This window comes from Carcharodon carcharias, chromosome 10 (genome assembly GCF_017639515.1).
Source record: "Carcharodon carcharias isolate sCarCar2 chromosome 10, sCarCar2.pri, whole genome shotgun sequence".
NCBI classification, from domain to species: Eukaryota; Metazoa; Chordata; class Chondrichthyes; order Lamniformes; family Lamnidae; genus Carcharodon; species Carcharodon carcharias.
Genome location: NC_054476.1, coordinates 147,706,017 through 147,721,925, shown reverse-complemented (window position 1 = coordinate 147,721,925; position 15,909 = coordinate 147,706,017). Strand labels below are relative to the sequence as shown.

General features: G+C 40.9%; 1 protein-coding gene across 1 annotated transcript in view; it reads left to right on the top strand.

Moving 5' to 3' along the window:
• brip1 (BRCA1 interacting helicase 1) overlaps window positions 1-15,909 on the top strand; it is a 321,080-nt gene that overhangs the window by 49,193 nt on the left and 255,978 nt on the right. Inside the window, exon 8 of the mRNA XM_041196890.1 lies at window positions 14,835-15,119. Within this exon, the coding sequence (XP_041052824.1) occupies window positions 14,835-15,119 (285 nt within the window). The remainder of the gene's footprint in view (window positions 1-14,834; window positions 15,120-15,909) is intronic.

The window sequence follows — 15,909 nt, the reverse complement described above, 5'->3', positions numbered from 1 at the left end:
TGAGGAGAGAGGAAGTGAAGGGACAGGTGTTGCATCTTTTGCGTATGCATGGGGAGGTGCCGTAGGTGGGGGTTGAGGAGTATGGGGTGATGGAGGAGTGGACCAGGGTGTCCCGGGGGGAACGGTCCCGACGGAATGCCGCCGGGGGGGTGAAGGGAAGATGTGTTTGGTGGTGGCATCATGCTGGAGTTGGCGGAAATGGCAGAGGATGATCCTTTGAATGAGGAGGCTGGTGGGGTGATAAGTGAGGACAAGGGGGACCCTATCATGTTTCTGGGAGGGAGGAGAAGGCGTGAGGGTGGATGCGCGGGAGATGGGCCGGACACGGTTGAGGGCCCTGTCAACGACCGTGGGTGGAAAACCTCGGTTAAGGAAGAAGGAGAGGAGGACATGTCAGAGGAACTGTTTTTGAAGGTGGCATCATCGGAACAGATGCGAAGGAGGCAAAGGAACTGAGAGAATGGGATGGAGTCCTTACAGGAAGCGGGGTGTGAGGAGCTGTAGTCGAGGTAGCTGTGGGAGTCGGTAGACTTGTAATGGATATTCGTAGACAGTCTATCACCAGAAATCGAGACAGAGAGGTCAAGGAAGGGAAGGGAAGTGTCAGAGATGGACCATGTGAAAATGATGGAGGGGTGGAGATTGGAAGCAAAATTAATAAGTGTTTCCAGGTCAAAATTTATTAATTTTGCTTCCAATCTCCACCCCTCCATCATTTTCAAATGGTCCATCTCTGACACTTCCCGTCCCTTCCTTGACCTCTCTGTCTCGATTTCTGGTGATAGACTATCCACCAATATCCATTACAAGTCTACCGACTCCCACAGCTACCTCGACTACAGCTCCTCACACCCCGCTTCCTGTAAGGACTCCATCCCATTCTCTCAGTTCCGTCGCATCTGTTCTGATGATGCTACCTTCAAAAACAGTTCCTCTGACATGTCCTCCTTCTTCCTTAACCGAGGTTTTCCACCCATGGTCGTTGACAGGGCCCTCAACTGTCTCCGGCCCATCTCCCGCGCATCCGCCCTCACGCCTTCTCCTCCCTCCCAGAAACATGATAGGGTCCCCCTTGTCCTCACTTATCACCCCACCAGCCTCCACATTCAAAGGATCATCCTCTGCCATTTCCGCCAACTCCAGCATGATGCCACCAACAAACACATCTTCCCTTCACCCCCCGGCGGCATTCCGTAGGGATCGTTCCCTCCAGGACACCCTGGTCCACTCCTCCATCACCCCCTACTCCTCAATCCCCACCTACGGCACCTCCCCATGCATACCCAAAAGATGCAACACCTGCCCCTTCACTTCATCTCTCCTCACCGTCCAAGGGCCCAAACAGTCCTTTCAAGTGAAGCAGCATTTCACTTGCATTTCCCCCAACTTAGCCTATTGCATTCGTTGCTCCCAATGTGGTCTCTACATTGGAGAGACCAAACGCAAACTGGGCGACCACTTTGCAGAACACCTTTGGTCTGTCCGCAAGAATGACCCAAACCTCCCTATCGCTTGCCATTTTAACACTCCACCCTGCTTTCTTGCCCACATGCCTGTCCTTGGCTTGCAGCATTGTTCCAGTGAATCTCAAAGCAAACTGGAGGAACAGCAACTCATCTTCCGACTAGGCACTTTACAGCCTTCCGGACTGAATATTGAATTCAACAACTTTAGATCTTGAACTCCCTCCCCCATCGCCACCCCCTTTCCGTTTCTTCCCCCCTCCCTTTTGTTTTTTCCAATAATTTATATAGATTTTTCTTTTCCCACTTATTTCCATTATTTTTAAATCTATACCTTTTATGCCCTGTTAGTCTTATTTCACCCTACCCCCCACTAGAGCTGTACCTTCTATGTCCTGCCATCCATTCTTAATTAGCACATTCTTTTAGATAATATCACCACCTTCAACACCTCTTTGTTCTTACGTCTATGACATATTTTGATTATCTGCTCCTACCACTGCTTGCTTGTCCCTACAACCACCCCCACCCCCTTCTTCTCCCCCCCCCCCCCCACCCCACCGAACCCACCTTAAACCAGCTTATATTTCACCCCTCTCTTATTTTTACTCAGTTCTGTTGAAGGGTCCTGAGGACTCGAAACATCAACTTTGTTCTTCTCCGCTGATGCTGGCAGACCTGCTGAATTTTTCCAGGTAATTCTGTTGTTGTTTTGGATTTCCAGCATCCACAGTTTTTTGTTTTTATAAGGATGATAGACAGTCTATTGTACTACTGAGGAAATGTTGCACTGAGTTGCCATCATTTGGATGAGACATTAAACTGAGGCCTTGTCCCTCAGGTGGAAGTAAAAGATTCCGTGCCATTATTTTGATGGAACTATCCCTGGCCTGCTGGCCAATATTGATTCTTCATTTAACATCACAAACACAGATTATCTGCTCATTATCATATTGCTGTTTATGGGCGCTTGCTGTATGCAGATTCGCTGGAGCGTTTCCTACTTTATAGTAGTGACTACATTTCAAAAGTACTTTGTTGGCTGTAAAATACTTTTGGATGTCCTGTGGTTGTGAAAAGCTCCATATAAACGCAAGTTATATTTTTCTTTTGGAGTTGTTTACAGAGGTAGGGAGGGGTGAGGCTCAGAAAGGATTTGAAATCAAAGATAACAATTTTAAAATTGAGCTGTTGCTTAACTGGAAACTCATGTAGGTCAACAAATGTGAGGCCAGCCATCAGGGCATTAGAATAGTCAAGTCTAGAGATAGCAAAGGCATGGATGATGGTTTCAGCAGCAGATGAGCTGAGGTCGAGCAGAGATAGGCAATGTAGTGGGTCACAGTGGATCTTAGTGGATAAACCTTTGGAGACTGGAATGACACAATTAAAAAATCAAAATGCTCAGTGCATGAGCCCTTTAAAAAGAATCTTAACTTTCCTCCATGGAATTGAACATTAATGATTTGGCTGGCAATAACAACTTTCACCTGTGAGATTGATGATCTGCTTCATTGTTTTTCATAGTTTGCCATTGTGAGATTTGAACTCTTGATTGTTTCATAGTTTGCCATTGTGAGATTTGAACTCTTGATTGTTTCATAGTTTGCCATTGTGAGATTTGAACTCTTGATCTTGGGGTTACAAACCCAGTGCCATAACTACTTGGCTATTTAGGCCAAGTGTTTAACCAGATTAGTAACTCTTTCGAGTACAAACGCATTTCCATCTGTTTCAGATGAAGTTACATTGTTTCCTAGTTTGCCATTGTGAGCTTTGAATTCTTGATACTCTTTTGAGTAAACCTGTTTCCATCTGTTTCAGATGAAGTTACATTGTTTCATAGTTTGCCATTGTGAGATTTGAACTCTTGATCTTGGGGTTACAAACCCAGTACCATAACCACTTGGCTATTTAGGCCAAGCTGGAAGATGTAACTCTTTTGAGTACAAACACTTTTCCATCTGTTCCTATTCAGATAAAGTTACATGGTTTCATAGTTTGCCCCTGTGAGATTTGAACTCTTGATCTTAGGGTTACAAACCTAGTACCATAACCACTTGGCTATTTAGGCCAAGCATGATTTGCTTCATGTTGAAGTGCCAGGACCCAGTTGAAACTTCAGGTTACCAGAACTGAGAGTGTATGTTTCTCCCAGAGCTGCTGAATGTTCCGCCAAGGTCGCGGGTTCGATCCACGTACGGGCCGATGAATTTTGGCTTGGCCTAAATAGCCAAGTGGTTATGGTACTGGGTTTGTAACCCCAAGATCAAGAGTTCAAATCTCACAATGGCAAACCACGAAACAATGTAACTTCATCTGAAACAGATGGAAACGGGTTTGTACTCGAAAGAGTTGAAGTGCCAGGAAATTGTCCTGACATTAGTTATGTAAATATTTATTAAATATCTATCCCCTGTCAAAGATTGTTTTAATAGGGCACAGCAGTAAAGTTCCAACATGCTGTGAGCTAGAATGGTAAGATATGAGTTTGTGTCTGTGACTCATAGCACATTGAGTTCCCACTTTCACTCGGTATCAGGGTAATATTAGATAGAGGCTAAAATGCTTCTCAGAAAAAGAAGTGGCTGGTTGCAATGCAGCGTTGCTGGAGATTTGTTTGCCCCGCCGGGCCTCATGGACAGAGCTTGATGTGGGAATCCCTGAACTAGAGGAAATGTAGAGGCAAACCAACAACTTATATTTATCCATCGACTTTAATGTCCCAAGGTGCTTCACCGGAGTTTTATAAAACAAAATGTGACACTGATCCCACATGAGGAGATGTTAGGTTAGATGACCAAAAGCTTGGTCAGAGATAGGTGTTAATGAGTGTCTTAAAGGAGGAAAGAAAGGTGGAGTTGTAGGAAGGGAATTCTAGAGTTTTGGGCCTGGGCAACTGAAGCCCTGGCCACCAGTGGTGGAGAAATTAAAGCAGAGGATGTTCTGGATGCCTAAATTTGTTGAGTGCGCATATGTCTGAGGATTATGGGACAGGAGGAGATTACATAAAATTTCAAAAATGGCTTGGAAAGGAAAACTAAATGTGTTATTGTATGTGCAAAACGTAGTTACACAAGTTCTGCAAGGAGCTATGATGTAATTGAAAACACCCCTTTTAACGTCTGATCCAGATCAAAAAATATGTGCTTCAATTGTGTAGTCACCATTAAAGAACTTCAATGAGTTTCCATGGCAAAGAATTTTGAGAATTAATTTCATGAGTTCACTAATCTTAGTCAAAAAGGAAACGGGATATGTTCATAGTCAACTATCTAAAAGATCATGATTCTACCAATTGCTAATATGGCAAACAATTATTTACATTTGGAATGTACGCTTTAAACTCTATTTATAGTACTTCTTCTTGTGGCAGTTTCTTAATGCATACTAGTTGCAAAAGTATTTTTAGCATTCAGCCCTGTCTAAGTTTGACTAAGAATTCCAACATCAATTTAGTGAACTAAAACTGGTAGCAATGTGGGCAATATCCAGCAACACAACAATGCAGATGATTCAATGGAATCAAGTAAAAGATTTACTTGTACTAGACTGACAAAAAAGGACATGAAGAAAAGGAACCTTTGTTTGCAGAGAATTTTTTTATATAAGAAATGGGAAACTGGTAATCAAAGAATGCTGCAGGTGGCCAAGGAGAATACTATTATCCAAGTTTCATCATCTAGATTAAATATTGTGAAAACCATGGCACCACCTGTGATTTGACATGGTGATCAGTTGACCTTAGTGGATTTAGATGGTGGCTTTCCATCATGATTACTCCAAGGCAGAAAATGCAACGGCTATCTTTGGGTGAAACAGTATGGTGTAAGGTATTAAAAGCTCAGAAGATCGTTAATCGCTACTAATCCATAAGCAGCATAGAAAAACAAAAGGGATTATAAAATAATTTCCGATTTAAATTCCTGGAATGAACTCAGTTTGCTATTACACATTTTTTTTTGCCTATGGATAGATGATAATTGAAATATTTACAAAGTCCGGACAGAAGTTGACCGTGCACTTGTGCTTTTCACCACGTTTTAATTTCCTCACGTTTATGTTTTAACTGCCTTGCGTCATCACTGCTTGGCATACTGATAATGTCTCAAAGACAACTGTTCTGAGTTTTTAAAAAAATTCATCCTCCATTTTAAATTTAATTAATTCTTTATGTTTGTTCAGGCAATGAATCATTCCTTGGTTGAAAAAGTGAGCAGAAGGTTTTTGAGATGTTTAACATTTGTTGATTTTCCTAATTTTCCTTTTGGGAAGTACATAGTCTTGTTTCGTCCTCCTCTTTAACAACAAGAACAACATCAAAACCTTCAGTATTGTTTCTAAACATATTGTTTGTAATGTTGGCCACCTCAGTTTCTCTGCACACCTCAACCACTCTTTCTGAACTTGCAGCACTCTTTTTTTCTCTAAGGCCCAATTCTGACACTGTCATTAAACCCGCCACAGATGCTGCCTGACCTGCTGAATATTTACAATTTTCTATTTTTATTTTAGATTTGCAGCATCCACAGTATTTTGCATTTGTATTGTCATTAAACCTGCTGACTAAGGTATTATTGTTGTTCAGCAATCAGACTGAATGCTAACTCTCTGCATCCTTCTGCCTCTCCCGGACCAAAACCCTGAACATCGAATCATTGTTTCCCAGACAGTATTGACCTCATCTCCTCCGATGTTCTATGGACCTCCCACAACCTCCAATCTCACAGTCCCACAACACTGCACAGCCAAATTCTATTTTCTTCCCAAGATCCACAAGCCGGACTGCCCTGGACCATGGTTTCAGCCTGTTCTTGCCCCATGGAACTTATTTCTTCCTATCTCAATTCTGTAGAGCGTCCACTGCCTCAATACCTCCATCACCCATCAAGATGGCCTACAGACTCTCAGCTTCCTCCCTGAACAGAGGCCCACCCAATTTCTATTTATCATCAACACTGCCCACTTCCACCTGGCTGAGTTTGTTCTTCCATAAGTCAAGTCTCCTTTGACCACCCTCTCCAAGTGAAAGCTGTCGCTATGAGAACACATATGGGTCCTGGCTCTGTTTGCCTTTTTGTGGGATATGTGGAATGCTTTTTGTTCCACTTCCAGTTGGGCGGCCTCCCTCACCCCTTATCCAGTACATTTGTCCTTGTATTTGTGCTGCTTCCTGCACTCACCCCAAACTGAAAAAATACACACTTTGCGTCAAATATCCATCCTTCCTTCATTCACATGGTCCACCTCTTATTCTTCCCTTCCCTTCTCTTCCTCAAGTTCTCTATCTCCAGTTCTGGAAAGAGGCTATCAAACAATGTCTACCGTAAAGCTCTCTGACTCTCCCATCTAGCTTGATTATCCTTAATCCCACCCAGCTTCTTGTAGAACTTTATTCCATTCTTCCAGTTTCTTTGTTTCATTGTATCTGTTCTGCCCGATGCCACTTTCCACATCATGCTTTGCTTTTTCTTTCTTTTTTCTCAACTGAAGAAGCCACCACTTTGGTTGATAGGGCACTCAACTCTGTCTGTCTTGTTTCCAGTACATCTGCCTGCAACTTTCACTTCTGTCCTGGAACCACAAAGAGTTCCCCTTGACATCTCCTGTGTGCGTCCACATTCAACAAATCATACTGCACCATCTCCAGCATGGTGCCACCACCAAACAACAACAGCCATCATTCTTTTGTGCTAGGTATGATTCCAACCAGTGGAGAATTTTCCCCCTGATTCCCATTGACTCCAAGGAGCCCTAGAAAAACTGGTGTCAGTGGGAATCACGGGAAAACTCCCCAACGGTTGGAGTCATCCTTAGCACAAAGGAAGATGGCTGGAGTTGTTGGAGATCAGTCATCTCAGTCCCAAGATATCGCTGCACGAGTTCCTCAGGGTAGTGCCCTAGGCCCAGCCGTCTTCAGCTGCTTTATCAATGACCTTCCCTCCATCATAAGGTCAGAAGTAGGGATGCTTTCTGATGATTGCAGTGTTCAGCACCATTCAGTATGCTCAGACACTGAAGCTGTCCATGTCGATATGCTGAAAGACCTGGACCACATTCAGGCTTGGGCTGATAGCTAACAAGTAACATTCGTGCCACACAAGTGCCAGGCAATAACCACCTCTAACAAGAGAGAATCTAACCATCGCCCCATGACATTCAAAGGCTTGACCATTGCTGAATCTCCACTATCAGCATCTTGGGGGTTGTCATTGACCAGAAACTGAACTGGACCAGCCAAATAGAAACGGTGGCTACAAGAGCAGGTCAGAGGCTGGGAATTCTGGAGCAAGTAACTCAACTCCTGACTCTTCAAAACTTGTCTACAGCTACAAGGTGCAAGTCAGGAGTGTGATGGAATACTCTCCATTTGCCTGGATGAGTGCAGCTCCAACAACATTCACGAAGCTTGACATCATCCAGGATAAAGCAGCCTGCTTGATTGGCACCCCATTCACCCTCTCCACCACCAGTGCACATGGCAGCAGTGTGTACCATCCCCAAAATGCACTGCAGAAACTCACAAAGGCTCCTTAGACAGCACCTTCCAAATCCGCGACCTCTATTACCAAGAAGGAGAAGGGCAGCAGATGCATGGGAAACACCATCACCTGCAAGTTCCCCTCCAAGCCACGCACTATCTTAACTTGGAACAGTAGTGCCGTTCATTCACTGTCGCTGGGTCAAAATCCTGGAATTCATCCCTAACAGAACTGTGGGTGTATCTATACACATGGACTGCAGTGGTTCAAGGAGATACCTCACCACCACCTTCTCAAGGATAATTATGAATAGGCAATAAATGCTAGCTAGTGCCGCCCATCTCATGTAAATAAAAAAAAAACACACCTTCCCCTCCGCCCCCTTTCACCATTCCCAAGGGATTGTTCCCCCTGCAATACTTCTTAATTACCCCCAACACCCATTCCTCTTCTCACGGCACCTTCCAAAACAAAGATTAAAAGGTTATAAGGTACCTGGATTTGCACCTGAAATGCTGTAACCTGCAAGGCTATGGACCAGGTGTTGGAAAGTGGGATTAAAAATGAGTGGCTAGCTTCTTTCTTTTTTTATGGCTGGCGCAGGTATGATGGGCTGAATGGCCCCTTTCTGCGCTGTAACTTTTCTACAGTTCTAAATGTAAGAGGTGGAAAGCCTGTGCTTTCAACTCCTCTTTTCCCACCATCCAGAGCCCCAAACACACCTTCCAGCTGAAGCTGTGATTTATTTGTAGTTTCAATTTAGCAAATTATATTCTCTGCTCATGAAACCATCTCCTCTACATTTGGCGATCAAATGACGGTTAGGTGACTGCTTTGTTGAGCATCTCTGTTCAGTCCGCAAATATGACCCTGAGCTTACAACCGCTTGCCATTTTAATTTCGCACACTTTCCATTTTATGAGGGAGAGGGAAAAGAAGTTTCTTGATAGATGTTAATTAATTTTGGACTTTGATCCTTTAATTCTGCATTTAGATTCCAAATTCAGATGAATATCACTGGCCTGAAACATTGACTTTGATTCTATCCCCACAGTGCTTCCAGACCTGCAGAGCATTTCCAGCATTTTCTGTTTTCTTATTCCAAATTAAAAACCTGTTTAAATCCTGTCTAAATGTCTCTATCGTAAGTATTATATATACTTTAAACCTCCTTTCCTGTGAAAATTCTTTGTGTTTTTCTTCATAGTTTAGCGTCTTCAGAATCATCTTAGTCCTCCTTTTGAACTCTCGCCAGTGCTTCAGTGCTATTTTTATAGGGGAATCAAAATTACACAGTATTTTGTAGTGTTGGTGTATAAAAAAGATCCTTCTGACTTGCAATCAAGTGCACTGGAATCATAGAAATTTACAGCACAGATAGGTCATTCAGCCCATTATGTGTATGCCAGCCAACACACAGCTATCCAACGCAATCTCACTTTTGGTCTGCAAAAGACACTTTAAGTGCGTATCCAAGTACGTTTTAAATGAGATTGAGGGTTTCTGCTCCTACCACTCTTTCAGGCTATAAAATCCAAATCCCCACACCCAGCCCCATCTTCTCCCAATATCCCAGAGTGAAAAAAATTTTCCACAAACCCCCTCTAATTCTCCTACTGATTACTTTACTTTAAATCTATGCCTCCTGGTTATTGACCTGTCTGCTAACAGAAATGTGTAGTCTCTTCATAATTCCATACACCATAATTAACTCTTTCCTCAGGTTCCCCTGTTCCAAAGAAAAAAACCTATCCACTCTTACCTCACCTAAAATTCTCCAGTCTTGGCAACATCACCATAAATCTCCTCTGTATCTTTCTAGTGCAAACACATATTTCTGTAATGTGGTGACCAGAACTGGATGTAGTAGCCCAGCTATGGCTAACTAGTGTTTTATACAATTCTTGCATACCCTCCATGCTCTTGAATTCTAAGCCTCAGCTAATAAAGGAAAGTACCTCATGTGCCTTCTTAACCACCTTACCTACCTGCTCTGCTACCTTGGGGATCTGTGGGCATACACTCCAAGCTCTCTCTGTTCCTCTACACTCCAGTATCCAATCATTCTTTGTGTATTCCCTTACCTTGTTTTCCCTCACCAAATGCAATACCTCACACTTCTCCAGATTTATTGTTCATTCCATTCTCTCAATTTTATTGTTGGTTCATTCCATGGATAGTTTGTGTCTGGCATTATGCTTTGTGTTTGGTTATGCTTCAGCATATTGATCTGCAGCAGTGGGCCCTGTACAAGCCCATCACATCTTTAAACAGAAGAAGTCAGTAGCAGTTTGATACAGCTACAGTGACTGGCTTGTTAGGCCATTTAAGAGGTGGGTTAAGTGTCAACCATACTGCTGCGGGTATGGTGCCACGTGTAGGCCAGGACATCAGATTTTCTCCTCTGAAGGGATTAGTGAGCCAGATGGGTTTTTATGACAGTTTGGTGTTTTATGTTCATTACTGACTAGCTTTTTCATTTGTTACTTATCTGTCCACCCAACCAGCCCATTGATATCTTCCTGCAGTTTACATCCTTCTTCCCCACAGGGCCAATTCTTGTATCATCTGCAACCTTCTTAATCATGCCCTTACCTTTAAGTTTAATCATTGATATGTATCAGAAAAATATATCACCTAATATCGAGCCCTGAGGAGTCTGCTCTTATGATGCATTCTAGGACTAGCTTTACTTTGATTCAGATAATACCGTGTTCTATAAGCATGAAGGATAATTTACAAACTAAATAACAGCAATTTCATGCTCTTGGATACAGGCACTGTTAAGCAAATTGGAAGTAATTAATTTGAAACCAAAAATCACCAGGTGAAGTATCTCATCATGCTTAGTTGTCTCTGGCAACATTATATGCTATAGAAAATAACTGTTAATCCTTATTTTATTATCAAGATATGAAGTGTGAAATAGTGAAAATTTGGCTTGTGATTATCAACCAAAAATATGAAATAAATGGAATTGGCAGGGCTGCAATACCATGCACGCTAAATATTAATTCTCTGTTTTGTAGCAGAACAAAGAAATGTTTTCAGTTTGTTTAATAATGAATAGATTGACTTGCCACTACAGTAATCCCTCCCATGGATTAAGCATGCAGTATTTCTGGCGTTGAAGGGTTTTCCACACCATTGACGTCAGTGACACTCAAGATGATCTGGGATTGAAAACATAATATTTTTCAAAGCATGTGATTAAATCAGTAGTTGGGTGGACTCTCTTCTCAACAGAAGATGGCTGTGTGATATATAAGAGCCCAAGAGGTGGAGAAAATTATGGATTGGGTAGAAAGTGCATATTAAACATAAGAATCAAAAAGACTGTTTGTCCTTTCCTGGTTGAATAGAAGCTCTTTGCAAATAGTTTTGAAATTATTAAGGTACTTAAACATAACTTAAATTGAGAAACCGTTTACTTCCATTATGAAGTTTTGTATAGTCAAATGAAGTCGATTCAATGTATTGTTTCGTGTAACTTTTTAAGTGATATATTATCAAAATGATACCTGCGCTGTGGACTCTTAATTAATAGGGGATGCAAAGGCTTGCTGTAGTTTTCATTACAAGATACAAGTATTACTATATGGGCACAAACCTTGTCCGACATCACTGCATATATAGCTTGCACCCATGTGTCAGTTGCTTCCTGCCTTGCTGCTGACAAGAGCCCCATTCATAATTCTTCTTTTTATCCTTTCAATGAATAAGTAATTATTCAATATGTGGCAGGGCATCTCGATCAGGCTATTTAGTGTATCTGTGTAGTGTAACAAAATCTGCTGTTATTGGCAACCTGAGAGGAGAATGTTAGAGTTCCTGCACTGATGTAACATTAGCTACTTTGAACGGCTGTTTATTTGGCACAGCACTGAACCTTTTATTCCAGTAACTGACAGCACAAGATGGGTCACATTTACCTCTATTCTTTCATGTATTGTAATATTTAATGGCAGACAAGATTGAGTGATTGGAATAGTGGGTAATTTGAACTTGGTTTTCCACAGATCAGAGGCTAAAAAACAAGTTGATCCTTAATATCGTGGCATAACTCGAGCAGTGACTTAGAATTTGTTGCTGGAGGATGATTGTTCTGGTTTAAGTTAAAAGGAAGGAGTGTTTCTTTCTGTTTGAGTATGGTCTGATTGGAGGTGGATAGTATAGAGCAGCAACAGGGTAAATCTTTGAATACAATAGCTTGAAAGTTTTCCTGACTCTTTTTTGAAAGGCTTGTGAAAAATATAGTTTCTTTATTTTTGGTTAACCAAGTTGGTTTTGTCCAATTTGTTATAAGAATGAAGGATATTTTACATTTTGCTTGTTTCAGGATCAAAATTTGGGAGAGTGAAAGTGGACTGTAAATTGGGAGTAGAGGTACTGCTGGGTTCCAGTGTTAATTTGGAGGAATGCAAATACAGGGATCAGCTCCCTACTTTTACTCCTAGACAGGTTTACACAATGGGGCCCAGCTGATGCAAAGAGAACTGGGTGTCAATCTGAGACTGCACACCAATACATTCAAGAGTTATAAATCTGTACAGTTCAGGCTGATTGAGTGCTAGGCTCTGCCAGCATTTTGAACTATTCTACAAATATTAATTAACTTCTCCAGTTAGTTGATATATGTGTTATCGTGTGTTAATACCTTAAAAAAGAAATTTGAACTTTGGTGAAAGGTATGCCTACTGTGTACCAAAATTAGTTTTAAAATGCAAGGAGTAAATTTGTAATTTTAATTTCAAATGTGAGGAAATAAAGTTACTCATTTATTTTAGGTTTCAACTCTTGCTTTCTCATGACTTTCCTTATGCCTATTTGAAGTGCAAGAGAAAAATGCTATAGGCATGAACAATTAAATAATGTATGTTAAACCATTAATTACAGTTGATAACTTTCAACCATGGAAGCATGAAAACTCCTTAAACAATTTAAGGTTGACAAAAATCTTGTGATTTGTGATGCAAAGCCCCTTAGCTTGAAAAGGAAAATTCCGCCAGGGTTTTTGCTCTGGATGAAAAGTGTATATGCACTATGTTCCCTACAACTGAATAGTCATTCAGCACCCCAGTTTAGACTCATGAAGAATGGCAACTAGGCAGAGAACACATAAAGCTTCCCCCTCTCTTGCCACTAGCCCCATGCTTTCATCTGCTTCCCCTGCCTCTCTGTCATTTTATCTTTTGCCTTTTTATCTCAATCCTTCTATCATCCTCTCTCTCACACACACTCTTTCTTGTACTGTCATCCCAACTAAAGACACCTTCCACAAAAGTCATGATGCAAGTATAGTAGCTTTCACACTCAAACTATAGTAGTATTTCTTTCTAGGTTTTACCAAAATGAAAAGCCTGCGGAAATTGCTTGTAAGAGATTTGGACAATGAGTGAATATTGCACAGCCCAAGGAGGCCGGGAAACAAAAGTGTCAACAGTTGGAATGTTTGCTGGAGTTCTTTGAGGAGATTACAGACCTGCTGGATAAGTCTGAGTTAGTGGATAGCTCCCTGAACTTCAGGAAGGCATTGGTGTTAGCATACATTACAAACATTCTAAGGTGTAAATATTAGGCTGGATTGATACTCGACTGAAAACTAGATAATGGATGGTGGCATAATGGAGTTGCCAGTAGAGTGATACCAGGGCTGGTGTTTGGGCAGCTGATGTTACATAAATGATTTAGAGCAAGGTATTTTCCCCAAAATGTTTAAATTTTCAGCTAATTCCAAATTGGGTGCAGTGGCCAATGATAACTAATACTAGGTAAATGGGCAGCTGGAGCACGCATGTAAAGCAATGAAATGAAGTAATGAGATTAAATGGTAATGTACTTCTGTTAATGGAGCAGGGAAGTGCTTTTGCTGTTTTGATGGATAAGTTATTAAAGCTTTCAGTTTTTGCAGGCAGTGTAAAAAGCAAAATAAATTGTTGGGATGTATTGCTAGGATTATGAGTTACATAGTCTAAGGAAGTGATGTTGAAATTGTATCTGGCCTCAGCCATATCAAGTGATTTGTTTGGTACTTTGGTCTTAATGTTACCTGAAAAATGTGCAATTATTGCTGAGAGACTGGAGGAGGCTATGAGGCTGATTTGTGAAAGTGGTGGAATCCTAAGGAGTAATAGTCCATCTTTAGGTTTTACTTTCTGGAGAAGGTGATACAGAGCATTTGGATCCCGGCAGGCTCTTATTTTAGGTTCAGGAATTGGGGAGTTGGAAAACCATTTAAAGTGAAAGGTATTAGAAGATGATGGGAAATTTAAGCAACTTCAAATTATGGGATAGATACCATCTGGCATGGTAGAACAGGCAGTTTTTTTAAATGGTTTGGAAGAATTTCAGTTGAAAAAAAAAAATTTTTAGTTGCAGCATCACAGTAAGGAAGCAAATAGAAGTCAAGGAGTAGGCTAGATGGACCAATGGTCTTCTATCCAAAGCATTATGTACTGTTTGTTTGCTTTGGTAATCCTGCTAAGAATTAGAGCTACTTTAATGGGATTGAAGATATTTGTGTAGTTTTTTTTAATATGATGCAGGCTAACAAACCCCACGAAGACCAGTGCAGTCACTCTGGAAGGTATTGATCTGTGTAAAGTGTAGGTGTAGCGGCCAGCCATTGGTCATTTGCCTCTTCTAAATTCTCAATATTTTGGAGAGTTATATATTGTTTTGCAATGTTTTGCTTTCAGTTTAGACAATTAGCATAGTTTTACATGTGCCTGCTGAATGCAGTATAAAAAAACTAACATAATTCCAATTATATTTAAAGTATTAAAGGAATGATTAAAATGTAAACTATAATGTAATAGTTACATTTTGCGCTACAAATTATTTTAAATAAATGAAGTGGTATTAAATTATTTGGATCCTTTCTTTAAAGGTGCATAGCCCCTGTACCCTGTGTACTTGCAGTAATTCAAAGACAAGTGGAAAAGATGAAGATGGTGCAAAAGGAAAGAATGGGAAAACACAAGTCCCAAAGATATTTTTTGGGACTCGCACGCACAAACAAATAACACAAATCACCCATGAACTGCGGCGTACAAATTACTCATATGTTCGGATGACTATCCTGTCCAGCAGAGATCACACCTGTGTTCACCCCGAGGTCTCAAGTAGCTACAACAGGAATGAGAAATGCAAGGATCTGCTAGAAGGAAAAGATGTAAGTAATATTTACTCAGTTCTCTTTGTTAACGAGCCAGGCATAGGATATCTTGGACAGTCTCCTTTCTTCTCCAAAAGAGGATACTAAGTGGAGCCGGAAACTGCAGATGTTTTGTTCAATGTCATTGCTCGTCAAAAATGCAACAATTTAGTTGTATATCTTTTAAGTAATTCAGCCATATTGGAAACTCAGCTGCTTCATTTTTGACTCTTGATTAATACAAACTAGTTCTGCTGTTTGAAATACTTATATTTCTGCCTGCTACGAAAGAGTTGATAGAGTAGTCATGTTGTATGCATTTATTTTGGATGCCATGTAGGAATTTGCATCTGTACCCATGTACAACATCATAGATGAACAACTTAGGTCATTTGCTGCTCTGATGGACAGTCCGAATTAATTTATTTTTCAAAAAATTGACCCAGCAACATAAAATTTGAAGCAATCATATTAATGATCACTGAATTTTACAGTAAAATTGAGAATATTAATTTTGTTTGTGAACATTTTAAAACTGTTTAATTACAATTTCATGGAAACAGGCCCTAATTATTATTGTAATTTCCTGTTTGTACTTGGTGCTGCAAATAATTCCTGTATGCTTAAATACTCGCAGCAGAATATCAGGAAATGGACAATATTTAGTTAAGCCAAATTTTAAAGTACAAACCTGCTTGTTTGCTTGTCTACTAACAATTCAGAGCACCTATCTGATGTGCGAGCTGGACATGGAGACAGTTACATACGAACATACAAAATAAGAGCAGAAGTAGGCCATTCGGCCCCT